Source organism: Oncorhynchus nerka, linkage group LG6, assembly GCF_034236695.1.
Source record: "Oncorhynchus nerka isolate Pitt River linkage group LG6, Oner_Uvic_2.0, whole genome shotgun sequence".
In the NCBI taxonomy this organism is placed as follows: domain Eukaryota; kingdom Metazoa; phylum Chordata; class Actinopteri; order Salmoniformes; family Salmonidae; genus Oncorhynchus; species Oncorhynchus nerka.
In genome coordinates this window covers 901,833-929,661 of record NC_088401.1, presented here as the reverse complement: position 1 = coordinate 929,661, position 27,829 = coordinate 901,833, and the positions used below count along the sequence as shown (strand labels likewise).

Sequence of the window (27,829 nt, the reverse complement as noted above, 5' to 3'; positions counted from 1 at the left end):
ATGCACAATCATTTGTAGTTACATGAACTAACATTTTTTGACTCGTTATGACTTTATAATTACTTACATTTGCTTCCACCGTAATGTTTTTTTGCCAGATATCTTTGCTAAAGAAAATCACCAGTGACGGCACAACGTCAAATTCGTAATTGGAACCACTTGATATGATTGGTAATATAAAACCCTTGGGAACCAAATGCATAACAAGTGCTCTAACTCCCCCTTGTGGTGGTCTGGAGTAGAGGTTGACCGATAAATCGGAATGGCAGATTGATTTCAAGTTTTCATAACAATCGGAAATCTGTATTTTTGGACACCGATTCTATTTTAAAAAATGTACACCTTTATTTAACTTTATTTAACAAGTCAGTTAAGAACACATTCTTATTTTCAATGACGGCCTAGGAACGGTGGGTTAACTGGTCTAGGAACAGTGGGTTAACTGGTCTAGGAACAGTGGGTTAACTGGCCTAGGAACAGTGGGTTAACTGGTCTAGGAACGGTGGGTTAACTGGTCTAGGAACAGTGGGTTAACTGGTCTAGGAACAGTGGGTTAACTGGCCTAGGAACGGTGGGTTAACTGGTCTAGGAACGGTGGGTTAACTGCCTCGTTCAGAGGCAGAACGACAGATTTTCACTTTGTCAGCTCGGGGGATACAATCTTGCAACCTTACGGTTAACTCGTCACACGCAATAAAGACCTGCCTTTCGTTGCACTCCACAAGGAGACTGCCTGTTACGCAAATGCAGTAAGCCAAGGTAAGTTGCTAGCTAGCATTAAACTTATCTTATAAAAAAACAATCAATCAATCATAATCACTAGTTAACTACACATGGTTGATGATATTACTAGATATTATCTAGCGTGTCCTGCATTGCATATAATCTGACTGAACATACAAGCATACAAGTATTTAAGTATCTGACTGAGCGGTGGTAGGCAGAAGCAGACGTGTAAACATTCATTCAAACAGCACTTTCGTGCGTTTTGCCAGCAGCTCTTTGTTGTGTGTCAAGCATTGCGCTGTTTATGACTTCAAGTCTATCAACTCCCAAGATGAGGCTGGTGTAACCGATGTGAAATGGCTAGCTAGTTAGCGGGGTGCGCGCTAATAGCGTTTCAAACGTCACTCGCTCTGAGCCTTGGAGTGGTTGTTTCCCTTGCTCTGCATGGGTAACGCTGCTTCGTTGTGGTGGCTGTTGTCGTTGTGTTCCTGGTTCGAGCCCAGGGAGGAGCGAGGAGAGGGACGGAAGCTATACTGTTACACTGGCAATACTAAAGTGCCTATAAGATCATCCAATAGTCAAAGGTTAATGAAATACAAATGGTATAGAGGGAAATAGTCCTATAATTCCTATAATAACTACAACCTAAAACTTCTTACCTGGGAATATTGAAGACTCATGTTAAAAGGAACCACCAGCTTTCATTTGTACTCATGTTCTGAGCAAGGAACTTAAACGTTAGCTTTCTTACATGGCACATATTGCACTTTTACTTTCTTCTCCAACACTTTGTTTTTGCATTATTTAAACCAAATTGAACATGTTCCATTATTTATTTGAGGCTAAATTGATTTTATTGATGTATTATATGAAGGTAAAAGAAAAGTGTTCATTCAGTATTGTTGTAATTGTCATTATTACAAATAAAAATAAAATACAAATCGGCCGATTAATCGTTATCTGCTTTTTTTGGGTCCTCCAATAATAGGTATCCGAATCGGCGTTGAAAAATCATAATCTGTCGACCTCTAGTCTGGAGCAATGAAGCCGTGGCGCTGGTTACCTTTAAGTCCTGAAGAGTAAGCTCACAACATTTAAAGGAGGAGCCACTGTAGATGTTCCTGTTGTCCACATCATCTGTGGATCTGTTGGGGCGGTATACAAGCTGGAGTGGGTCTAGGGTTTCTGGGATAATGGTGTTGATGAGAGCCATGACCAGCCTTTCAAGGCACTTCATGGCTTCATGGCTACAGACGTGAGAGCTACGGGTCGGTAGTCATTTAGGTAGATTACCTTAGTGTTCTTGGGCACAGGCACTATGGTGGTCTGCTTAAAACATGTTGTTATTACAGACTCAGACAGGGAGAGGTTGAAAATGTCAGTGAATACACTGTCCAGTTGGTTAGTGCAGAGTCAGAGTCCACGTCCTGGTAATCCGTCTGGCCCTGCGGGCATATAAGTTATTTAGCTCGTCTGGTAGGCTTGTGTTACTGGGCAGCTCTCAGCTGGGCTTCCCTTTGTAGTCTGTAATAATTTGCAAGCCCTGCCACATCCGTAGTACGATTTGATCTTAGTCCTGTATTGACGCTCTGCATGTTTGACGGTTCGTCGGAGGGCATAGCGGGATTTCTTATAAGCTTCCGTTAGCGTCCCAATCTTTGAAAGTGGCACCTTTAGCACAATGCGGATGTTGCCTGTAATCCAAGGCTTCTGGTTGGGGTATGTACGTATATTCACTGTGGGGACGACGTCATCGATGCACTTACTGATGAAGCCAGTATTCCTCAATGTCATCTGAAGAATCCCAGAACATGTTCCAGTCTGTGATAGCAAAACAGTCCTGTAGCTTAGCATCTGCTTCGACAGGGTAGCCTAGTGGTTAGAGCGTTGGACTAGAAACTGAAAGTTCGCAAGTTCAAATCCCCGAGCTGACATGGTACAAATCTGTCGTTCTGCCCCTGAACAGGCAGTTAACCCACTGTTCCTAGGACGTCATTTATTTAACTGACTTGCCTAGTTAAGTAAAGTTAAAAATAAATAAAAACCTGACCACTTTTTTTTTTTTATTGACTTAGTCACTGGTGCGTCCTGTTTTCATTTTAGTTTGTAAGCATAAATCAAGAGGATAGAATTATGGTCAGATTTGCCAAGAAATAACATTATATGCAACTATTTTCCGCCAACAGGTTTCTGTGCCAATGCACCACTCAACCAATAAACATACAGAGTTCAGGCCCTCCCGGGTGGCGCAGTGGTCTAGGGCACTGCATCACAGTGCTAGCTGTGCCACCAGAGACTCTGATTTCGAGCCCAGGCTCTGTCGCGGCCGGCCATGACCGGGAGGTCCATGGGGCGACGCACAATTGGCTTAGTGTCGTCTGGGTTAGGGAGGGCTTGGCCGGTAGGGATATCCTTGTCTCATCACGCACTAGCAACTCCTGTGGCAGGCCGTTTGCAGTGCATGCTGACCAGGTCGCTACACCAGGTGTTCCCTTCAACACATTGCTGCGGCTGGCTTCCGGGTTGGATGCGCCCTGTGTTAAGAATCAGTGCGGCTTGGTTGTGTTTCAGAGGACACATGGCTCTCGACCTTCGTCTCTCCCGAGCCCGTACAGGAGTCCCGAAGAGACGAGACAGCAACTTCTAACAATTGGATACCACGAAATTGGGGAGACAAAAGGGGTTAAAAAATAGACTAAATCAATCAATCTGGAAATGTTGGCTTTCATTCCATGTCATGTGTATTCTCAGTCAGGTTGAGACTGGTCTACTACCATGTCATGTGTATTCTCAGTCAGGTTGAGACTGGTCTACTACCATGTCATGTGTCTTCTCAGTCAGGTTGAGACTGGTCTACTACCATGTCATGTGTCTTCTCAGTCAGGTTGAGACTGGTCTACTACCATGTCATGTGTCTTCTCAGTCAGGTTGAGACTGGTCTACTACCATGTCATGTGTCTTCTCAGTCAGGTTGAGACTGGTCTACTACTATTGCTTTAATGTATTGGTATTCCCATTAATATTGTTGTAGTTGCTGTTAATGGTGATCCTATTTCCACAACTACTATTTTGTTGGTCATTTTTTGTTATATGTATACTTCATTATTATTTTTTTATTTCACCTTAATTTAACCAGGTAGTTGTCAGAGAGGTTGAACAGGCTAGTGATAGGGGTTGCAACAATTTAGGGCAGATAATTTCAGAAAGAGAGGGTCCAGATTGTCTAAACCTGCTGATTTGTAGGGGTCCAGATATTGCAGCTCTTTCAGAACATCAGCTATCTGGATTTGGGTGAAGGAGAAATGGGGGAGGCTTGGGCAAGTTGCTATGGGGGGTGCGGAGCTGTTGATCAGGGTAGGGGGTGGCCAGGTGGAAAGCATGGCCAGCCGTAGAAAAATGCTTATTGAAATTCTCAATTATCGTGGATTTATCGGTGGTGACAGTGTTTCCTAGCCTCAGTAAAGTGGGCAGCTGGAAGGAGGTGCTCTTTATTCTCCATGGACTTTACAGTGTCCCAGAACTTTCTGGAGTTTGTGCTGCAGGATGCAAACTTTTGTTTGAAAAAGCTAGCCTTTGCTTTCCTAACTGCTTGTTTATATTGGTTCGTAACTTCCCTGAAAAGTTGCATATCGCGGGGGCTATTCGATGCTAATGCAGTACGCCACAGGATTTTTTTGTGCTGAAAGAATAACCAGGCATCTTTTACTGACAGAATAAGGTCAATATCCTTCCAGGATACCCGGGCCAGGTCGATTAGAAAGGCCTGCTCACTGAAGTGATTTAGGGTGCGTTTGACAGTGGTGAGGGGTGGTCGTTTGACCGCAGTCCCATTACGGACGCAAGCAATGAGGCAGTGATCGCTGAGATCCTGGTCGAAGACAGCAGAGGTGTCTTCGGAGGGCAAGTTGGTTAGGATGATATCTATGAGGGTGCCTGTGTTTACAGATTTGGAGTTGTACCTGGTAGGTTCATTGATCATTTGTGTGAGATTGAGAGCATCAAGCTTAGATTGTAGGATGGCCGGGGTGTTAAGCATGTCCCAGTTTAGGTCACCTAACAGCACGAGCTCTGAAGATAGATGGGGGGAAATCAATTCACATATGGTGTCCAGGGCACAGCTGGGGCAGAAGGTGGTCTATAGCAAGCAGCAACGGTGAGAGACTTGTCATTTGGCTGACTACGTCATTTCCGGTCACAACTTGCAGGCTTGTTTTCGAGTTGCTGTGCGTTTTGTTGCCAACCTATTTTGCTACCTGACAACTTTACGGTTTTCACTTTTTAATTACCGTTCATATATTTATTTATTTTTTGCTCAACTTTTTCACTCCGGACGCTTTATCTGGACACGATTCGTCAGGACCTCCAACAGCCGAAGCTAAGTAGTAACATTAACATGATGCCTTCTAATTGCAGCCGCTGTGCTCGCCTTACGGCGAGGATAGCTGTACTGCAAGCCCAGCTTCAGACGCAATCGTTAGGCAAGGGTAATTTTAGTGTAGGAAAGGATGAAACAGCGTCTGTGCCACCAGTAAGTACAGATAGTAGTATAAATCCCCTGGCACAGTCCCTGCAGCCGGACAATTTTCTCACGGTTTCTGGAAGGAAATGCTGTAGGAACGCTCAACCGGTGTCGCTCATTCAGCCGACAGAAACTTTCAACCGGTTTTCCCCATTAAGCAGCGGGTCGGTGTCAGAGGCCGAGTCTTCTCTGGTCTCTACTCCTCCCGTTACGGGGTCTGAGACGCCGAAGCTTCCCACCATTAGCTCTGACAAATTGAAAACTCTAGTTATTGGCGACTCCATTACCCGCAGTATTAGACTTAAAGCGAATCATCCAGCGATCATACACTGTTTACCCGGGGGCAGGGCTACCGACGTTAAGGCTAATCTGAAGATGGTGCTGGCTAAAGCTAAAACTGGCGAGTGTAGAGAGTATAGAGATATTGTTATCCACGTCGGCACCAACGATGTTAGGATGAAACAGTCAGAGATCACCAAGCGCAACATAGCTTCTGCGTGCATATCAGCTAGAAAGATGTGTCGGCATCGAGTAATTGTCTCTGGCCCCTCCCAGTTAGGGGGAGTGATGAGCTCTACAGCAGAGTCTCACAACTCAATCGCTGGTTGAAAACTGTTTTCTGCCCCTCCCAAAAGATAGAATTTGTAGATAATTGGCCCTCTTTCTGGGACTCACCCACAAACAGGACCAAGCCTGACCTGCTGAGGAGTGACGGACTCCATCCTAGCTCGAGGGGTGCTCTCATCTTATCTACCAACATAGACAGGGCTCTAACTCCTCTAGCTCCACAATGAAATAGGGTGCAGGCCAGGCAGCAGGCTATTAGCCAGCCTGCCAGCATAGTGGAGTCTGCCACTAGCATAGTCAGTGTAGTCAGCTCAGCTATCACCATTGAGACCGTGTCTGTGCCTCGACCTAGGTTGGGCAAAACTAAACATGGCGGTGTTCGCCTTAGCAATCTCACTAGGATAAAGACCACCTCCATTCCTGTCATTACTGAAAGAGATCATGATACCTCACTTCTCAAAATAGGGCTACTTAATGTTAGATCCCTTACTTCAAAGGCAATTATAGTCAATGAACTAATCACTGATCATAATCTTGATGTGATTGGCCTGACTGAAACATGGCTTAAGCCTGATGAATTTACTGTGTTAAATGAGGCCTCACCTCCTGGCTACACTAGTGACCATATCCCCCGTGCATCCCGCAAAGGCGGAGGTGTTGCTAACATTTACGATAGCAAATTTCAATTTACAAAAAAAAAAAAATGACGTTTTCGTCTTTTGAGCTTCTAGTCATGAAATCTATGCAGCCTACTCAATAACTTTTTATAGCTACTGTTTACAGGCCTCCTGGGCCATATACAGTGTTTCTCACTGAGTTCCCTGAATTCCTATCGGACCTTGTAGTCATTGCAGACAATATTCTAAACTTTGGTGACTTTAATATTCACATGGAAAAGTCCACAGACCCACTCCAAAAGGCTTTCGGAGCCATCATCGACTCAGTGGGTTTTGTCCAACATGTCTCTGGACCTACTCACTGTCACAGTCATACGCTGGACCTAGTTTTGTCCCATGGAATAAATGTTGTGGATCTTAATGTTTTTCCTCATAATCCTGGACTATCGGACCACCATTTTATTACGTTTGCAATTGCAACAAATAATCTGCTCAGACCCCAACCAAGGAACATCAAAAGTCGTGCTATAAATTCACAGACAACACAAAGATTCCTTGATGCCCTTCCAGACTCCCTCTGCCTACCCAAGGACGCCAGAGGACAAAAATCCGTTAACCACCTAACTGAGTATCTCAATTTAACCTTGCGCAATACCCTAGATGCAGTTGCACCCCTAAAAACTAAAAAAATGTCTCATAAGAAACTAGCTCCCTGGTACACAGAAAATACCCGAGCTCTGAAGCAAGCTTCCAGAAAATTGGAACGGAAATGGCGCCACACCAAACTGGAAGTCTTCCGACTAGCTTGGAAGGACGGTACCGTGCAGTACCGAAGAGCCCTTACTGCTGCTCGATCATCCTATTTTTCTAACTTAATTGAGGAAAATAAGAACAATCCGAAATTCCTTTTTGATACTGTCGCAAAGCTAACTAAAAAGCAGCATTCCCCAAGAGAGGATGACTTTCACTTTAGCAGTGATAAATTCATGAACTTCTTTGAGGAAAAGATTATGATTATTAGAAAGCAAATTACGGACTCCTCTTTAAACCTGCGTATTCCTCCAAACCTCAGTTGTCCTGAGTCTGCACAACTCTGCCAGGACCTAGGATCAAGAGAGACGCTCAAGTCTTTTAGTACTATATCTCTTGACACAATGATGAAAATAATCATGGCCTCTAAACCTTCAAGCTGCATACTGGACCCTATTCCAACTAAACTACTGAAAGAGCTGCTTCCTGTGCTTGGCCCTCCTATGTTGAACATAATAAACGGCTCTCTATCCACTGGATGTGTACCAAACTCACTAAAAGTGGCAGTAATAAAGCCTCTCTTGAAAAAGCCAAACCTTGACCCAGAAAATATAAAAAACTATCGGCCTATATCGAATCTTCCATTCCTCTCAAAAATTTTAGAGAAGGCTGTTGCGCAGCAACTCACTGCCTTCCTGAAGACAAACAATGTATACGAAATGCTTCAGTCTGGTTTTAGACCCCATCATAGCACTGAGACGGCACTTGTGAAGGTGGTAAATGACATTTTAATGGCAACGGACCGAGGCTCTGCATCTGTCCTCGTGCTCCTAGACCTTAGTGCTGCTTTTGATACCATCGATCACCACATTCTTTTGGAGAGATTGGAAACCCAAATTGGTCTACACGGACATGTTCTGGCCTGGTTTAGATCTTATCTGTCGGAAAGATATCAGTTTGTCTCTGTGAATGGTTTGTCCTCTGACAAATCAACTGTAAATGTCGGTGTTCCTCAAGGTTCTGTTTTAGGACCACTATTGTTTTCACTATATATTTTACCTCTTGGGGATGTTATTCGAAAACATAATGTAAACTTTCACTGCTATGCGGATGACACACAGCTGTACATTTCAATGAAACATGGTGAAGCCCCAAAATTGCCCTCGCTAGAAGCATGTGTTTCAGACATAAGGAAGTGGATGGCTGCAAACTTTCTACTATTAAACTCGGACAAAACAGAGATGCTTGTTCTAGGTCCCAAGAAACAAAGAGATCTTCTGTTGAATCTGACAATTAATCTTAATGGTTGTACAGTCGTCTCAAATAAAACTGTGAAGGACCTCGGCGTTACTCTGGACCCTGATCTCTCTTTTGAAGAACATATCAAGACCATTTCGAGGACAGCTTTTTTCCATCTACGTAACATTGCAAAAATAGGAAACTTTCTGTCCAAAAATGATGCAGAAAAATTAATCCATGCTTTTGTCACTTCTAGGTTAGACTACTGCAATGCTCTATTTTCCGGCTACCCGGATAAAGCACTAAATAAACTTCAGTTAGTGCTGAATACGGCTGCTAGAATCCTGACTAGAACCAAAAAATTTGATCATATTACTCCAGTGCTAGCCTCTCTACACTGGCTTCCTGTCAAAGCAAGGGCTGATTTCAAGGTTTTACTGCTAACCTACAAAGCATTACATGGGCTTGCTCCTACCTATCTCTCTGATTTGGTCCTGCCGTACATACCTACACGTACGCTACGGTCACAAGACGCAGGCCTCCTAATTGTCCCTAGAATTTCTAAGCAAACAGCTGGAGGCAGGGCTTTCTCCTATAGAGCTCCATTTTTATGGAACGGTCTGCCTACCCATGTCAGAGACGCAAACTCGGTCTCAACCTTTAAGTCTTTACTGAAGACTCATCTCTTCAGTGGGTCATATGATTGAGTGTAGTCTGGCCCAGGAGTGGGAAGGTGAACGGAAAGGCTCTGGAGCAACGAACCGCCCTTGCTGTCTCTGCCTGGCCGATTCCCCTCTTTCCACTGGGATTCTCTGCCTCTACCCTGTTACGGGGCTGAGTCACTGGCTTACTGGGGCTCTCTCATGCCGTCCCTGGGGGGGGTGCGTCACCTGGGTGGGTTGATTCACTGTTGTGGTCGGCCTGTCTGGGTTGGCGCCCCCTTGGGTTGTGCCGTGGCGGAGATCTTTGTGGGCTATACTCGGCCTTGTCTCAGGATGGTAAGTTGGTGGTTGAAGATATCCCTCTAGTGGTGTGGGGGCTGTGCTTTGGCAAAGTGGGTGGGGTTATATCCTTCCTGTTTGGCCCTGTCCGGGGGTGTCCTCGGATGGGGCCACAGTGTCTCCTGACCCCTCCTGTCTCAGCCTCCAGTATTTATGCTGCATTAGTTTATGTGTCGGGGGGCTAGGGTCAGTTTGTTATATCTGGAGTACTTCTCCTGTCCTATTCGGTGTCCTGTGTGAATCTAAGTGTGCGTTCTCTAATTCTCTCCTTCTCTCTTTCTTTCTCTCTCTCGGAGGACCTGAGCCCTAGGACCATGCCCCAGGACTACCTGACATGATGACTCCTTGCTGTCCCCAGTCCACCTGGCCATGCTGCTGCTCCAGTTTCAACTGGCCTGGGCCCTAGGACCATGTCCCAGGACTACCTGACATGATGACTCCTTGCTGTCCCCAGTCCACCTGACTGTGCTGCTGCTCCAGTTTCAACTGTTCTGCCTTATTATTATTCGACCATGCTGGTCATTTATGAACATTTGAACATCTTGGTCATGTTCTGTTATAATCTCTACCCGGCACAGCCAGAAGAGGACTGGCCACCCCACATAGCCTGGTTCCTCTCTAGGTTTCTTCCTAGGTTTTGGCCTTTCTAGGGAGTTTTTCCTAGCCACCGTGCTTTTACACCTGCATTGTTTGCTGTTTGGGGTTTTAGGCTGGGTTTCTGTACAGCACTTTGAGATATCAGCTGATGTACGAAGGGCTATATAAATAAATTTGATTTGATTTGATTTTTGACTTGTTTCTGGAAAGGTGGATTTTTAAAAGTAGAAGCTCAAATTGTTTGGGCACAGACCTGGATAGTATGACAGAACTCTGCAGGCTAGCTCCTCCCCTTTGGCAGTTCTATCTTGTCGGAAAATGTTATAGTTAGGGATGGTATTTTCAGGGGTTTTGGTGGCCTTCTTATGCCAGGACTCAGACATGACTAGGACATCCGGGTTGGCAGAGTTTGCTAAAGCAGTAAGTGAAACAAACTTAGGGAGGAGGCTTCTAATGTTAACATGCATGAAACCAAGGCTTTTACGGTTACAAAAGTCAACAAAATGAGAGCACCTGAGGAGTAGGAGTGGAGTTAGGCACAGCTGGGCCTGGATTAACCTCTACATCACCAGAGGAACAGAGGAGGAGTAAGATAATGGTACGGCTAAAGGCTATAAGAACTGGTCGTCTAGTGAGTTTGGAACAGAGAGTAAAAGGAGCAGGTTTCTGGGCGCAGTAAGATAGATTCAAGGCATAATGTACAGACAAAGGTGTGGGAGGATGTGAGTTCTTTGGGGGTAAACCTAGGCATTGAGTGACGATTAATGAGGGTTTGTCTCTAGAGACATCAATTAAACCAGGTGATGTCACCGCATATGTGGGAGGTGGGACAAGAGGGGTAGCTGAGGCATATTGAGCAGGGCTGGAGGCTCTACAGTGAAATAAGACAATAATCACTAACCAAAACAGCAATGGACAAGACATATAGACATTAGGGAGAGGCATGCATAGCCAAGTGATCATAGGGTCCAGTGAGTAGCTGGGTGAGCTGGAGACACAGCGATTCAGACAACTAGCGGGCCGGGGATAGCAGGCTAGCAGAAAGGCCTTAGAAGGACGTCGCGACGGAAGAAGTCTGTTGGAGGCGCCTTGTGCGGTGACGTCGGCAGATCATTCAGCAGAGCTCCGTGTAGTAAAAGGGTCCAGGCCAATTGTCAAAATTGGTATAGTAGCCTCAAAAAATTGGCTGATGGACTACTTCAGCTAACAGTCCGGTATGCTCTAGACAGCTAGTGGGCCGCGGCTAGCAGGATAGCAGGATAGCAGGTTGGCATTCAGGGAACGTCGCAACGGAGGAGCCTGTTGAAAACCGTATCGGCAATAAAAGGGGTCCAGGCCAATTGACAAAATAGGTATTGTAGCTCAAGGAGCGGCTGATGGACCTCTTCAACTTGCCGGGAGATGGGCCTAGCATAGGCTAGCTCCAGGCTAATTGGCGCTTGCTTGGTGCTTGCTTAGGTACGGAGACGTTAGCCAGGAGAAGCCAGTCGGATAGCAGCTAGCTAGCAGCGATGATCCAGGTGAAGAGGTTCGGAACTTGAGGTAGGAATCCGCGGATAAACTCTGGGTTGATTCGGGCTGTGCAGACTGGCAGGAGTTGTCCGGGCTAAAGGTTAGCTGATGACCACTAGCGGTAGCTAGCTGACTACTAGCTAATAGCTAGTTAGCTGGCTAGCTTCTGTTGGGGGTTCCGGGTTCTAAAGTAAAGAAAATAACAGATCCATACCACATTGGGTGAGGCGGGTTGCAGGAGTGTATGTTGAAGTTGGGGTTAAGAAAAATATATGCAAAGAAAAAAGATATGTAAATATATACAGGACAAGACGAAGACAAAAGACGCCTGACTGCTACACCATCTTGGATTTACTAATGTGACAATGTAAGTAATTTAACTTGCCAAGTCAATAAAGTCTACTGAATTTTGAGAGAGAGAGAGAGAGAGAGAGAGAGAGAGAGAGAGAGAGAGAAAGAGAGAGGTTGGCATGAAGGAATGCCCTGAATAGGTTGTTATGTAAAATTCTCAACACCCTTTGATGGTAGGTAGAAGAGAAGGATGGGAGAGCGTGACAGAGAGAGAGAGAGAGAGCAATTGTCTATTCCATTTGCTTTGGCAATGTAAACATGCTGTATGTTTCCCATGCCAATAAAACCCATTGAATTAAATTGAGAGAGAGAGGGTAAGTATTTAAAATATGTAGTAGCAATGTCTATTCTGTGAAAAAGTACTTTTGTAAAAATAAGGAAAACATATTTAAAAGATGCACAATGCAGAAATCACTCTGCCAATTCCTGGTTGCAAAAATTATAATAGTTTGCTTAAATTCAGTTTATGTGACAAAACAAAGCAAGTATATTGTAGAGAATCATTGTACCATCTAAATTACTGTGAAATATATTTTCCATAACTATCTTTTCCATTACTCTTGTATTTTCAGCTGTTTGAAACTGGTGTACAAAAAACGAACGCAAAAGACCTATAACACATAGAATAGATCTACAGATTATTAGACTGGCTTTCAATGAGAATGACAGATCTATAACAATATGTCTATGTGAATTTTGTGGGGTCATCAAAAAATGTAGATAATGCTGTTTTAATTATTCTATCAACTGTTGTCATGTTTAAAATGTTTACAAACTTGAAGAACATGAAGTTACAAATTAGTCTGGTGGGGTTTTTACAGTGAAGATGAATTGTGACATTATTAAAACAAACTCCCCCCTTTCTGATGTAACTAAATGAGTTAATCTCTATTCTGAAACAGCAATGTAAACTAAATGAGTTAATCCCTATTCTGAAACAGCAATGTAAACTAAATGAGTTAATCCCTATTCTGAAACAGCAATGTAAACTAAATGAGTTAATCCCTATTCTGAAACAGCAATGTAAACTAAATGAGTTAATCCCTATTCTGAAACAGCAATGTAAACTAAATGAGTTAATCCCTATTCTGAAACAGCAATGTAAACTAAATGAGTTAATCCCTATTCTGAAACAGCAATGTAAACTAAATGAGTTAATCTCTATTCTGAAACAGCAATGTAAACTAAATGAGTTAATCCCTATTCTGAAACAGCAATGTAAACTAAATGAGTTAATCTCTATTCTGAAACAGCAATGTAAACTAAATGAGTTAATCCCTATTCTGAAACAGCAATGTAAACTAAATGAGTTAATCCCTATTCTGAAACAGCAATGTAAACTAAATGAGTTAATCCCTATTCTGAAACAGCAATGTAAACTAAATGAGTTAATCCCTATTCTGAAACAGCAATGTAAACTAAATGAGTTCATCTCTATTCTGAAACATGGACAAAGCCCTTAGCCGTGGTATATTGGCCATATATCACAAACCTCTGAGGTGCCTTATTGCTATTATAAACTGGTTACCAACATAATTAGAGCAGGAAAAATAACTTTTGTCATACCGGTGGTATACTGATATACCATGGCTGTCAAACAACCAGCATTCAGGGCTCGAACCACCCAGTTTATAATCCCTATTCTAAAACAGCAATGTAACTATTATATCTGTATGTTTATTGAATTAGAACACATTTATATTTGTCATTCTAGAAATAGAACACATATTATATCTGTATGTTTATTGAATTAGAACACATTTATATTTGTCATTCTAGAAATAGAACACATATTATATCTGTATGTTTATTGAATTAGAACACATTTATATTTGTCATTCTAGAAATAGAACACATATTATATCTGTATGTTTATTGAATTAGAACACATTTATATTTGTCATTCTAGAAATAGAACACATATTATATCTGTATGTTTATTGAATTAGAACACATTTATATTTGTCATTCTAGAAATAGAACACATATTATATATGTATGTTTATTGAATTAGAACACATTTATATTTGTCATTCTAGAAATAGAACACATATTATATATGTATGTTTATTGAATTAGAACACATTTATATTTGTCATTCTAGAAATAGAACACATATTATATATGTACGGTTCCAGTATTAAAACACATATTACATCTGCATGGTTCAAGACTTAGATCACATATTATATCTATATAGATCTAGAATTGTCACGACTTCGACGGCACCGGCTTTCTAGCCTCCACCAATCTACATTTATTTTTCCATTTTGTATTTGTAATTTGTAAGTCGCTCTGGATAAGAGCGTCTGCTAAATGACTTAAATGTAAATGTAAATGTAACTAAACTAGTTAATCCCTCTTCTAAAATAGCAATGTAATTTGAGTAAATTATCTAGAGCACATCAGTGTTTACCAACAGATTAAAGAAACATTCTGTGTCACATCAGCAAGTTGAATGAACCCATTCCCCTCTATCTATCCCCATCATCTAACGCTATATATCCACACCGCTTAGCAGTTTACCCTCTGCATGTAAAAAGAAAAGTGAAAAAACAAATCTAAACATCAGAACAGAGCTGTTTCTCCAACAGAACAGAGCTGTTTCCCCAAAGCTGTTTCTCCAACAGAACAGAGCTGTTTCCCCAGAGCTGTTTCTCCAACAGAACAGAGCTGTTTCCCCAGAGCTGTTTCTCCAACAGAACAGAGCTGTTTCTCCAACAGAACAGAGCTGTTTCTCCAACAGAACAGAGCTGTTTCTCCAACAGAACAGAGCTGTTTCCCCAACAGAACAGAGCTGTTTCCCCAACAGAACAGAGCTGTTTCCCCAACAGAACAGAGCTGTTTCTCCAACAGAACAGAGCTGTTTCCCCAAAGCTGTTTCTCCAACAGAACAGAGCTGTTTCCCCAACAGAACAGAGCTGTTTCCCCAACAGAACAGAGCTGTTTCTCCAACAGAACAGAGCAGGCAGAACAGAGCTGTTTCCCCAAAGCTGTTTCTCCAACAGAACAGAGCTGTTTCCCCAAAGCTGTTTCTCCAACAGAACAGAGCTGTTTCCCCAGAGCTGTTTCCCCAACAGAACAGAGCTGTTTCCCCAGAGCTGTTTCCCCAACAGAACAGAGCTGTTTCTCCAACAGAACAGAGCCGTTTCTCCAACAGAACAGAGCTGTTTCCCCAACAGAACAGAGCTGTTTCCCCAACAGAACAGAGCTGTTTCCCCAACAGAACAGAGCTGTTTCTCCAACAGAACAGAGCCGTTTGACCAACAGAACAGAGCCGTTTCCCCAACAGAACAGAGCTGTTTCCCCAACAGAACAGAGCTGTTTCCCCAACAGAACAGAGCTGTTTCCCCAACAGAACAGAGCTGTTTCCCCAACAGAGCTGTTTCCCCAACAGAACAGAGCAGGCAGAACAGAGCTGTTTCCCCAACAGAACAGAGCAGGCAGAACAGAGCTGTTCCCCAACAGAACAGAGCTGTTTCCCCAACAGAACAGAGCAGGCAGAACATAGCTGTTTCCCCAACAGAACAGAGCAGGCAGAACAGAGCTGTTTCTCCAACAGAACAGAGCAGGCAGAACAGAGCTGTTTCCCCAACAGAACAGAGCAGGCAGAACAGAGCTGTTCCCCAACAGAACAGAGCTGTTTCCCCAACAGAACAGAGCAGGCAGAACAGAGCTGTTTCCCCAACAGAACAGAGCAGGCAGAACAGAGCTGTTTCCCCAACAGAACAGAGCAGGCAGAACAGAGCTGTTTCCCCAACAGAACAGAGCTGTTTCCCCAACAGAACAGAGCAGGCAGAACAGAGCTGTTTCCCCAACAGAACAGAGCAGGCAGAACAGAGCTGTTTTCCCAACAGAACAGAGCTGTTTCCCCAACAGAACATACCTGTTTCTCCAACAGAACAGAGCCGTTTGACCAACAGAACAGAGCTGGTTCCCAACAGAACAGAGCAGGCAGAACAGAGCTGTTTCCCCAACAGAACAGAGCAGGCAGAACAGAGCTGTTTCCCCAACAGAACAGAGCTGTTTCCCCAACAGAACAGAGCTGTTTCCCCAACAGAACAGAGCTGTTTCTCCAACAGAACAGAGCAGGCAGAACATAGCTGTTTCCCCAACAGAACAGAGCAGGCAGAACAGAGCTGTTTCCCCAACAGAACAGAGCAGGCAGAACAGAGCTGTTTCCCCAACAGAACAGAGCAGGCAGAACAGAGCTGTTTCCCCAACAGAACAGAGCTGTTTCTCCAACAGAACATACCTGTTTCCCCAACAGAACAGAGCTGTTTCTCCAACAGAACAGAGCAGGCAGAACAGAGCTGTTTCCCCAACAGAACAGAGCAGGCAGAACAGAGCTGTTCCCCAACAGAACAGAGCTGTTTCCCCAACAGAACAGACCTGTTTCCCCAACAGAACCCCCAACAGAACAGAGCTGTTTCCCCAACAGAACAGAGCTGTTTCTCCAACAGAACAGAGCAGGCAGAACAGAGCTGTTCCCCAACAGAACAGAGCTGTTTCCCCAACAGAACAGAGCAGGCAGAACAGAGCTGTTTGACCAACAGAACAGAGCTGTTTCCCCAACAGAACAGAGCTGTTTCCCCAACAGAACAGAGCTGTTTCTCCAACAGAACAGAGCCGTTTGACCAACAGAACAGAGCTGTTTCCCCAACAGAACAGAGCTGTTTCCCCAACAGAACAGAGCTGTTTCCCCAACAGAACAGAGCTGTTTCTCCAACAGAACAGAGCCGTTTGACCAACAGAACAGAGCAGGCAGAACAGAGCTGTTTCCCCAACAGAACAGAGCAAGCAGAACAGAGCTGTTTCTCCAACAGAACAGAGCTGTTTCCCCAACAGAACAGAGCTGTTTCTCCAACGGAACAGAGCTGTTTCCCCAACAGAGCAGAGCTGTTTCCCCAACAGAACAGAGCTGTTTCTCCAACGGAACAGAGCTGTTTCCCCAACAGAGCAGAGCTGTTTCCCCAACAGAACAGAGCTGTTTCCCCAACAGAACAGAGCTGTTTCCCCAACAGAACAGAGCTGTTTCCCCAACAGAACAGAGCTGTTTCCCCAACAGAGCTGTTTCCCCAACAGAACAGAGCAGGCAGAACAGAGCTGTTTCCCCAACAGAACAGAGCAGGCAGAACAGAGCTGTTCCCCAACAGAACAGAGCTGTTTCCCCAACAGAACAGAGCAGGCAGAACATAGCTGTTTCCCCAACAGAACAGAGCAGGCAGAACAGAGCTGTTTCTCCAACAGAACAGAGCAGGCAGAACAGAGCTGTTTCCCCAACAGAACAGAGCAGGCAGAACAGAGCTGTTCCCCAACAGAACAGAGCTGTTTCCCCAACAGAACAGAGCAGGCAGAACAGAGCTGTTTCCCCAACAGAACAGAGCTGTTTCCCCAACAGAACAGAGCAGGCAGAACAGAGCTGTTTCCCCAACAGAACAGAGCAGGCAGAACAGAGCTGTTTCCCCAACAGAACAGAGCTGTTTCCCCAACAGAACAGAGCAGGCAGAACAGAGCTGTTTCCCCAACAGAACAGAGCAGGCAGAACAGAGCTGTTTTCCCAACAGAACAGAGCTGTTTCCCCAACAGAACATACCTGTTTCTCCAACAGAACAGAGCCGTTTGACCAACAGAACAGAGCTGGTTCCCAACAGAACAGAGCAGGCAGAACAGAGCTGTTTCCCCAACAGAACAGAGCAGGCAGAACAGAGCTGTTTCCCCAACAGAACAGAGCTGTTTCCCCAACAGAACAGAGCTGTTTCTCCAACAGAACAGAGCCGTTTGACCAACAGAACAGAGCAGGCAGAACAGAGCTGTTTCCCCAACAGAACAGAGCTGTTTCTCCAACAGAACAGAGCAGGCAGAACATAGCTGTTTCCCCAACAGAACAGAGCAGGCAGAACAGAGCTGTTTCCCCAACAGAACAGAGCAGGCAGAACAGAGCTGTTTCCCCAACAGAACAGAGCTGTTTCCCCAACAGAACAGAGCTGTTTCTCCAACAGAACAGAGCAGGCAGAACAGAGCTGTTTCCCCAACAGAACAGAGCAGGCAGAACAGAGCTGTTCCCCAACAGAACAGAGCTGTTTCCCCAACAGAACAGACCTGTTTCCCCAACAGAACCCCCAACAGAACAGAGCTGTTTCCCCAACAGAACAGAGCTGTTTCTCCAACAGAACAGAGCTGTTTCCCCAACAGAACAGAGCTGTTTCTCCAACAGAACAGAGCAGGCAGAACAGAGCTGTTCCCCAACAGAACAGAGCTGTTTCCCCAACAGAACAGAGCAGGCAGAACAGAGCTGTTTGACCAACAGAACAGAGCCGTTTGACCAACAGAACAGAGCTGTTTCCCCAACAGAACAGAGCAGGCAGAACAGAGCTGTTTCCCCAACAGAACAGAGCTGTTTCTCCAACAGAACAGAGCAGGCAGAACAGAGCTGTTTCCCCAACAGAACAGAGCAGGCAGAACAGAGCTGTTTTCCCAACAGAACAGAGCTGTTTCCCCAACAGAACATACCTGTTTCTCCAACAGAACAGAGCCGTTTGACCAACAGAACAGAGCTGGTTCCCAACAGAACAGAGCAGGCAGAACAGAGCTGTTTCCCCAACAGAACAGAGCAGGCAGAACAGAGCTGTTTCCCCAACAGAACAGAGCTGTTTCCCCAACAGAACAGAGCTGTTTCTCCAACAGAACAGAGCTGTTTCCCCAAGAGAACAGAGCTGTTTCTCCAACAGAACAGAGCTGTTTCCCCAACAGAACAGAGCTGTTTCTCCAACAGAACAGAGCCGTTTGACCAACAGAACAGAGCAGGCAGAACAGAGCTGTTTCCCCAACAGAACAGAGCTGTTTCTCCAACAGAACAGAGCAGGCAGAACATAGCTGTTTCCCCAACAGAACAGAGCAGGCAGAACAGAGCTGTTTCCCCAACAGAACAGAGCAGGCAGAACAGAGCTGTTTCCCCAACAGAACAGAGCAGGCAGAACAGAGCTGTTCCCCAACAGAACAGAGCTGTTTCCCCAACAGAACAGACCTGTTTCCCCAACAGAACCCCCAACAGAACAGAGCTGTTTCCCCAACAGAACAGAGCTATTTCTCCAACAGAACAGAGCTGTTTCCCCAACAGAACAGAGCTGTTTCTCCAACAGAACAGAGCAGGCAGAACAGAGCTGTTTCCCCAACAGAACAGAGCAGGCAGAACAGAGCTGTTCCCCAACAGAACAGAGCTGTTTCCCCAACAGAACAGACCTGTTTCCCCAACAGAACCCCCAACAGAACAGAGCTGTTTCCCCAACAGAACAGAGCTGTTTCTCCAACAGAACAGAGATGTTTCCCCAACAGAACAGAGCTGTTTCTCCAACAGAACAGAGCAGGCAGAACAGAGCTGTTTCCCCAACAGAACAGAGCTGTTTCCCCAACAGAACAGAGCTGTTTCCCCAACAGAACAGAGCTGTTTCTCTAACAGAACAGAGCAGGCAGAACAGAGCAGACAGAACAGAGCTGTTTGACCAACAGAACAGAGCAGATAGAACAGAGCTGTTTCCCCAACAGAACAGAGCTGTTTCCCCAACAGAACAGAGCTGTTTCCCCAACAGAACAGAGCAGGCAGAACAGAGCTGTTTCCCCAACAGAACAGAGCGGTTTCCCCAACAGAACAGAGCTGGGAGAAAACATCTGTTTCCCAGCAGCAGGGAGAGGAGGCTAACACAGTGCTAGGACCAGGCTAACAGCACCAGGCTAATGGCTAACAATACCAGGGAGGGCAGGTTAACACAGTGCTAGGACCAGGCTAACAGCACCAGGCTAATGGCTAACGATACCAGGGAGAGGAGGCTAACACAGTGCTAGGACCAGGCTAACAGCACCAGGCTAATGGCTAACGATACCAGGGAGAGGAGGCTAACACAGTGCTAGGACCAGGCTAACAGCACCAGGCTCATGGCTAACGATACCAGGGAGGGCAGGTTAACACAGTGCTAGGACCAGGCTAACAGCACCAGGCTAATGGCTAACGATACCAGGGAGGGCAGGTTAACACAGTGCTAGGACCAGGCTAACAGCACCAGGCTAATGGCTAACGATACCAGGGAGAGGAGGCTATCACAGTGCTAGGACCAGGCTAACAGCACCAGGCTAATTTTTATGTATTTGTTTTATTTCACCTTTATTTAACCAGGTAGGCAAGTTGAGAACAAGTTCTTATTTACAATTGCGAGCTGGCCAAGATAAAGCAAAGCAGTTCAACACATACAACGACACAGAGTTACACATGGAGTAAAACAAACATACAGTCAATAATACAGTAGAAACAAGTCTATATACGATGTAAGCAAATGAGGTGAGATAAGGGAGGTAAAGGCAAAAAAAGGCCATGGTGGCAAAGTAAATACAATATAGCAAGTAAAACACTGGACTGGTAGTTTTGCAATGGAAGAATGTGCAAAGTAGAAATAAAAATAATGGGGTGCAAAGGAGCAAAATAAATTAATGAATTAAATACAGTAGGGAAAGAGGTAGTTGTTTGGGCTAAATTATAGGTGGGCTATGTACAGGTGCAGTAATCTGTAAGATGCTCTGACAGTTGGTGCTTAAAGCTAGTGAGGGAGATAAGTGTTTCCAGTTTCAGAGATTTTTGTAGTTCGTTCCAGTCATTGGCAGCAGAGAACTGGAAGGAGAGGCGGGCCAAAGAAAGAATTGGTTTTGGGGGTGACCAGAGAGATATACCTGCTGGAGCGCGTGCTACAGGTGGGTGATGCTATGGTGACCAGCGAGCTGAGATAAGGGGGGACTTTACCTAGCAGGGTCTTGTAGATGACATGGAGCCAGTGGGTTTGGCGACGAGTATGAAGCGAGGGCCAGCCAACGAGAGCGTACAGGTCGCAATGGTGGGTAGTATATGGGGCTTTGGTGACAAAACGGATTGCACTGTGATAGACTGCATCCAATTTGTTGAGTAGGGTATTGGAGGTTATTTTGTAAATGACATCGCCGAAGTCGAGGATTGGTAGGATGGTTAGTTTTACAAGGGTGTGTTTGACAGCATGAGTGAAGGATGCTTTGTTGCGAAATAGGAAGCCAATTCTAGATTTAACTTTGGATTGGAGATGTTTGATGTGGGTCTGGAAGGAGAGTTTACAGTCTAACCAGACACCTAGGTATTTGTAGTTGTCCACGTATTCTAAGTCAGAGCCGTCCAGAGTAGTGATGTTGGACAGGCGGGCAGGTGCAGGCAGCGATTGGTTGAAGAGCATGCATTTAGTTTTACTTGTATTTAAGAGCAATTGGAGGCCACGGAAGGAGAGTTGTATGGCATTGAAGCTTGCCTGGAGGGTTGTTAACACAGTGTCCAAAGAAGGGCCAGAAGTATACAGAATGGTGTCGTCTGCGTAGAGGTGGATCAGAGACTCACCGGCAGCAAGAGCGACATCATCGATGTATACAGAGAAGAGAGTCGGTCCAAGAATTGAACCCTGTGGCACCCCCATAGAGACTGCCAGAGGTCCGGACAGCAGAACCTCCAATTTGACACACTGAACTCTATCAGAGAAGTAGTTGGTGCACCAGGCGAGGCAGTCATTTGAGAAACCAAGGCTGTCGAGTCTGCCGATGAGAATGTGGTGATTGACAGAGTCGAAAGCCTTGGACAGATCAATGAATACGGCTGCACAGTAATGTTTCTTATCGATGGCGGTTAAGATATCGTTTAGGACCTTGAGCGTGGCTGAGGTGCACCCATGACCAGCTCTGAAACCAGATGGCATAGCAGAGAAGGTATGGTGAGATTCGAAATGGTCGGTAATCTGTTTGTTGACTTGGCTTTCGAAGACCTTAGAAAGGCACGGTAGGATAGATATAGGTCTGTAGCAGTTTGGGTCAAGAGTGTCCCCCCCTTTGAAGCGGGGGATGACCGCAGCTGCTTTCTAATCTTTGGGAATCTCAGACGACACGAAAGAGAGGTTGAACAGGCTAGTAATAGGGGTGGCAACAATTTCGGCAGGTAATTTTAGAAAGAAGGGGTCCAGATTGTCTAGCCCGGCTGATTTGTAGGGGTCCAGATTTTGCAGCTCTTTCAGAACATCAGCTGACTGGATTTGGGAGAAGGAGAAATGGGGAAGGCTTGGGCGAGTTGCTGTGGGGGGTGCAGTGCTGTTGACCGGGGTAGGAATAGCCAGGTGGAAAGCATGGCCGTAGAAAAATGCTTATTGAAATTCTCAATTATAGTGGATTTATCAGCTAATGGCTAACGATACCAGGGAGGGCAGGTTAACACAGTGCTAGGACCAGGCTTACAGCACCAGTACAGGCTAATGGCACCAGGGAAGGCAGGTTAACACAGTGCTAGGATCAGGCTAACAGAACAAGGACAGGCTAATGGCACCAGGCTAACAGCACCAGGACAGGCTAATGGCACCAGGGAAGACAGGTTAACACAGTGCTAGGACCAGGCTAATGGCTAGCAGCACCAGGACAGGCTAATGCCACCAGGAAGGGCAGGCTAACACAGTGCTAGGACCAGGCTAACAGCACCAGAGAGGGCTAACAGCACCAGAGAGGGCAATAGTACAGTTTGTCCATTTTGAGACGCTGTAGCCAGTATATACTTCCTCAAAATAGTCTAAGCTAAGCTAATCTAAGCTAACTCAAGAAACTTGTCATTAATTTGGACTTTTTGCAGAGATCTTAGTCGAGCAATTTTATGTCTAACTAAGACGTTTAGTGCAGTATTTCTCAATTAATACATTTTTATGAAAGCGAGTCGTCTACCATTGATTGACAAAGACTTTATTGAAGAATCCCTTCTGTTGAACAATCACTGACAAAGGGGTGTAGACTTCGGCTTGCCTCAAGAAAAAAAATGTGTGCCCAAACCAGAAAAATTACCGACTTCCAGAGCGAACAAATACGCACCAGGAAGGGAGGGCTAACGGCACCAGGGAGGGAGGGCTAACGGCATCAAGGAGGGAGGGGCTAACGGCACTAAGGAGGGAGGGGCTAACGGCATCAGGGAGGGAGGGCTAACGGCACCAAGGAGGGAGGGCTAACAGCACCAAGGAGGGAGGGCTAACGGCACCAAGGAGGGAGGGCTAACGGCACCAAGGAGGGAGGGCTAACGGCACCAAGGAGGGAGGGCAGTCTAACAGCACCAAGGAGGGAGGGCTAACGGCACCAAGGAGGGAGGGCTAACGGCACCAAGGAGGGAGGGCAGTCTAACGGCACCAGGGAGGGAGGGCTAACGGCACCAAGGAGGCAGGGGCTAACGGCACTAAGGAGGGAGGGGCTAACGGCATCAGGGAGGGAGGGCTAACGGCATCAGGGAGGGAGGGCTAAGGGCACCAAGGAGGGAGGGCTAACGGCACCAGGGAGGGAGGGGCTAACGACACCAAGGAGGGAGGGCTAACGGCACCAGGAGGGAGGGGCTAACGGCATCAGGGAGGGAGGGCTAAGGGCACCAAGGAGGGAGGGCTAACGGCACCAGGGAGGGAGGGGCTAACGGCACCAGGGAGGGAGGGGCTAACGGCACCAAGGAGGGAGGGCTAACGGCATCAAGGAGGGAGGGCTAACGGCACCAGGGAGGGAGGGCTAACGGCACCAGGGAGGGAGGGGCTAACGGCACCAGGGAGGGAGGGGCTAACGGCACCAGGGAGGGAGGGGCTAACGGCACCAGGGAGGGAGGGCTAAGGGCACCAAGGAGGGAGGGCTAAGGGCACCAAGGAGGGAGGGCTAACGGCACTAAGGAGGGAGGGGCTAACGGCATCAGGGAGGGAGGGCTAACGGCACCAAGGAGGGAGGGCTAACGGCACCAGGGAGGGAGGGGCTAACGGCACCAAGGAGGGAGGGCTAACGGCACCAGGAGGGAGGGGCTAACGGCATCAGGGAGGGAGGGCTAAGGGCACCAAGGAGGGAGGGCTAACGGCACCAGGGAGAGAGGGGCTAACGGCACCAGGGAGGGAGGGGCTAACGGCACCAAGGAGGGAGGGCTAACGGCATCAAGGAGGGAGGGCTAACGGCACCAGGGAGGGAGGGCTAAGGGCACCAAGGAGGGAGGGGCTAACGGCACCAGGGAGGGAGGGCTAACGGCACCAAGGAGGGAGGGCTAACGGCACCAAGGAGGGAGGGCTAACGGCACCAAGGAGGGAGGGCTAACGGCACCAAGGAGGGAGGGCAGTCTAACGGCACCAGGGAGGGCTAACAGCACCAAGGAGGGAGGGCTAACGGCATCAAGGAGGGAGGGGCTAACGGCACCAAGGAGGGAGGGCTAACGGCACCAAGGAGGGAGGGCTAACGGCACCAAGGAGGGAGGGCTAACGGCACCAAGGAGGGAGGGGCTAACGGCACCAGGGAGGGAGGGGCTAACGGCACCAAGGAGGGAGGGCTAACGGCACCAAGGAGGGAGGGGCTAACGGCATCAGGGAGGGAGGGGCTAACGGCACCAAGGAGGGAGGGGCTAACGGCACTAAGGAGGGAGGGCTAACGGCATCAGGGAGGGAGGGCTAACGGCACCAAGGAGGGAGGGCAGGCTAACGGCACCAGGAAGGGAGCGCGGGCAGGCTAACCCCGTTGACCTGACCCAGATATTATCCAGCAGAGCCTCCCTCTACATCCAGATGTGATGCACCATGGGATTACTAACTCCACTGCTGTCTCCCTCCACCTCTCTACACACAAAGCCACATGCTGCTCTAATGAGGCATCCCAACATGACCCCGCAGTCCATCTACCCTGGTCTGTCTGCACGAGCACAGCTCTCTCTATCTCTGTGTTAATCTCTCTTTCTCTCTCTCCCAGTTTATCTCACTCTCCCTGCCTCTCTTTCCTCTCTCTCCCCCCTTTCCCCCCTCGCTGTCCCTCGTCTCCCCCCTCTCTCCCTGCCTCTCTTTCCTCTCTCTCCCCCTTTCCCCCTCGCTGTCCCTCGTCTCCGCCCTCTCTCCCTGCCTCTCTTTCCTCTCTCTCCCCCTTTCCCCCTCGCTGTCCCTTGTCTCCCCCTCTCTCCCTGCCTCTCTTTCCTCTCTCTCCCCCCTTTCCCCCTCGCTGTCCCTTGTCTCCCCCTCTCTCCCTGCCTCTCTTTCCTCTCTCTCCCCCTTTCCCCCTCGCTGTCCCTCGTCTCCCCCTCTCTCCCTGCCTCTCTTTCCTCTCTCTCCCCCTTTCCCCCTCGCTGTCCCTCGTCTCCCCCTCTCTCCCTGCCTCTCTTTCCTCTCTCTCCCCCTTTCCCCCTCGCTGTCCCTTGTCTCCCCCCTCTCTCCCTGCCTCTCCACCTCTCCCTCTGTTATCGCATTCTCTCAGGGTCTTCAGCTGAAATCAAGTGTAATAAAAGCAACCTAGGGTTCCCTGTTATGTGACTTATGGTTTGACTAGAAATATAAATATTTCAATTAGGTTAATTACCATGTTATTATTATTATGACACATACTTATCTCCATCTGACCCCTAGGACATTGCTGTCATGAACAACTGTAAATTAGAATATAGTCATTTAAAACTTCAATGATAACCAACTTTAGCATACTACTCCGACATATAAAATATTAACTTGTGCGAACAAACTACTGCAAAACAACTGTAAGAAATATTGACTATATGATCTCAGTAAGGAAAGGATGTCAGGGCAGAATCCAACTAGTGCTCACAGTCTTGCGTTAGAATTAGACTTTCAGGGCAGAATCCAACTAGTGCTCACAGTCTTGCGTTAGAATTAGACTCCATGTTTTACAAACATTACATTTTCGAAGTTGTTGCTAACATCATATTTTGAATTGTTTAAGGTTAAATTATTAAATCTGAATGTTTAACGTTAGGGTTAAGTACTGCATTAATATCGACATTTAAAGGTTAGGCATTAGCTCCGAATGGTTAAGGTAGGGGTTAAGGTTTGGGATAGGTTTAAAACGAAACTCCCAAAAACAACTTTTTTATCATCTGCAATCCCAAACCACAACACACTAGCAAAACCGAATCCTACTGGAAGGTAAGCGCGCTCACTGTTGCCCCTAGTGTCCGGTTTCTACGTCATCTCCCAACATCTCTCAGACACGGAAGGACGTCGAATACTGACTTGTGTCACGGTGACCTGGCTGGCAGAATCAGTGATCTTGCATTTGAAGCAAATCTGTGATATTTGTGACCGTGGCGAGAGGAGAAGGATGGGGTTTGGGGTGGGCAATGTCTCTACACTGTGACATTAAGCGTTATGCTAATTTATCAGGGACAGCCAGTACGCAGATGTCTTGTATTGAAGTTCAGACACGAGAATCACCTGCAACTTACAGATACCACAATGTTACCATGTCATAACCTACAGACAGCGCATTTAGCTACATTGTTGCTGTATTGTTTACTGTAGGCTGCTAGTGTATGTAATATAAATGATGAAGTAAACGTGTTATAACACAGCCAGCTGTTTTTTTCCATAGTGGCCCGTTAGTTTCACTCTCTCTCCCCGTATGTAAATATTCACCCGTCACGATCTGATCCTTGCCGAGACATCCCGATATTAAAGAATTTAACTCTTTCTATGCAACAATGTAGCTATCGTAGCCATTACATTCTTATAACAGCTCCAAATGTCAACTTGAGTTCCATGCAAGTTGCAAACTTTACCACGAATAAGTAAATGCAAGAAGTAGCATAAATGACAAATAAAGCAACAAACATTGTGGGACAGAACTAGAGTAAGTTATCAGCCTAGCTAAGTAGCTCAAATGTGGAAGAGATCAAGAAGGGACCAAAAAATTATACAAACGCAGCGCTCTACTGTACCATTTTGATCCGAGGTTTCGAGGCAAAAAGGAGTCCCAATATAACTCCTTATGCATCGACTTCCGTTGGCCATGAAAATGTTCGTTGGATTTTCACATTTCTTCAGTTTCTTCTTCTCCTCAATCTTTTTTCGCCTTCCTAGCATTCAGACAGACAAAAATGCAGAGGCTGCTTTTGCAGAAGGAATTGGTGATTGGAGCTCAGGGATCATATGGGCTTTTTGTCAGAAGTTTTAAAGGGACACGGTACTGCATTAAATGCATATTCAAACCTACCGATGTTTTTCTTCTTCTGGGTTTTAAATGTGTGGTTAGTAAATTAGGGGTCTGTCAAGGCGGACCACTAATCAGCAGAAAAACATAAGCCCCTGTCTTCAAAAGGTGTGCTTCTGAGGTGGGAATGGCATAATGCAGACTGACACGGTGGAATTATAAACTGGTAAAATGATGTAATGCTGCTAGTTTAATGTAACCTACAGTAAAGGTTTCATACAGAGTGGAACATCCTGTGGAATAGGGCAGTATGGATTTGTTTTACTTTCACAGTTTTATATTGACTTATGACTGAGCAACAACTGTGATAAAGAACTGCTTGTAGAGAGAGCGAGCGAGAGAGAGAGAGAGAAAGGGAGGGACAGAGAGAGACAGACGGACAGACAGACAGAGGCTGTGAGACAGACAGACAGACAGACAGACAGACAGACAGACAGACAGACAGACAGACAGACAGACAGACAGACAGACAGACAGACAGAGAACAAAGAAACCCCAGAATCTGATTAATTTCATCTCAGGTTGCCAGTCATTAGTTAGACCCCTGAATTCATGCAGTGTATCAGTGAGACCCCTGAAGGCATGTAGTCTATCAGTGAGACACCTGAAGGCATCAGTGAGGCTCCTGAAGGCAGCCAAGGACACAACCAGACAGTCTTTTAAAGGCGCACTATACAGAAACCGCCCCAACATTTCCTGGTTGCTAATATTCTAATAGATCTCCTGACTATACAAGCAGACTATACCATCTACACCACAGATAATCATTACACCATTTAAACCACTGTGTTAAAGCCGATTTGGACATATTTGTATAAAAGACAGAAAATAAGGAGCTCTATGTACATTTGTGTAAATATATTAAATATGAATGTATGTGATGAAATATTAGGTACCTTTATGATTTATATTTACCCTATTGAGATGTA

At 46.2% G+C, this 27,829-nt stretch overlaps 1 protein-coding gene across 1 annotated transcript in view; it reads right to left on the bottom strand.

Annotated features, from left to right (window-relative positions):
- zbtb47b (zinc finger and BTB domain containing 47b) overlaps positions 1 to 26,797 on the bottom strand; it is a 149,752-nt gene extending 122,955 nt beyond the window's left edge. The window contains 1 exon segment of the mRNA XM_065019193.1: positions 26,629 to 26,797. Within this exon segment, the coding sequence (XP_064875265.1) occupies positions 26,629 to 26,631 (3 nt within the window). The 5' untranslated portion in view covers positions 26,632 to 26,797.
- Between the last annotated feature and the right edge of the window lie 1,032 nt (positions 26,798 to 27,829).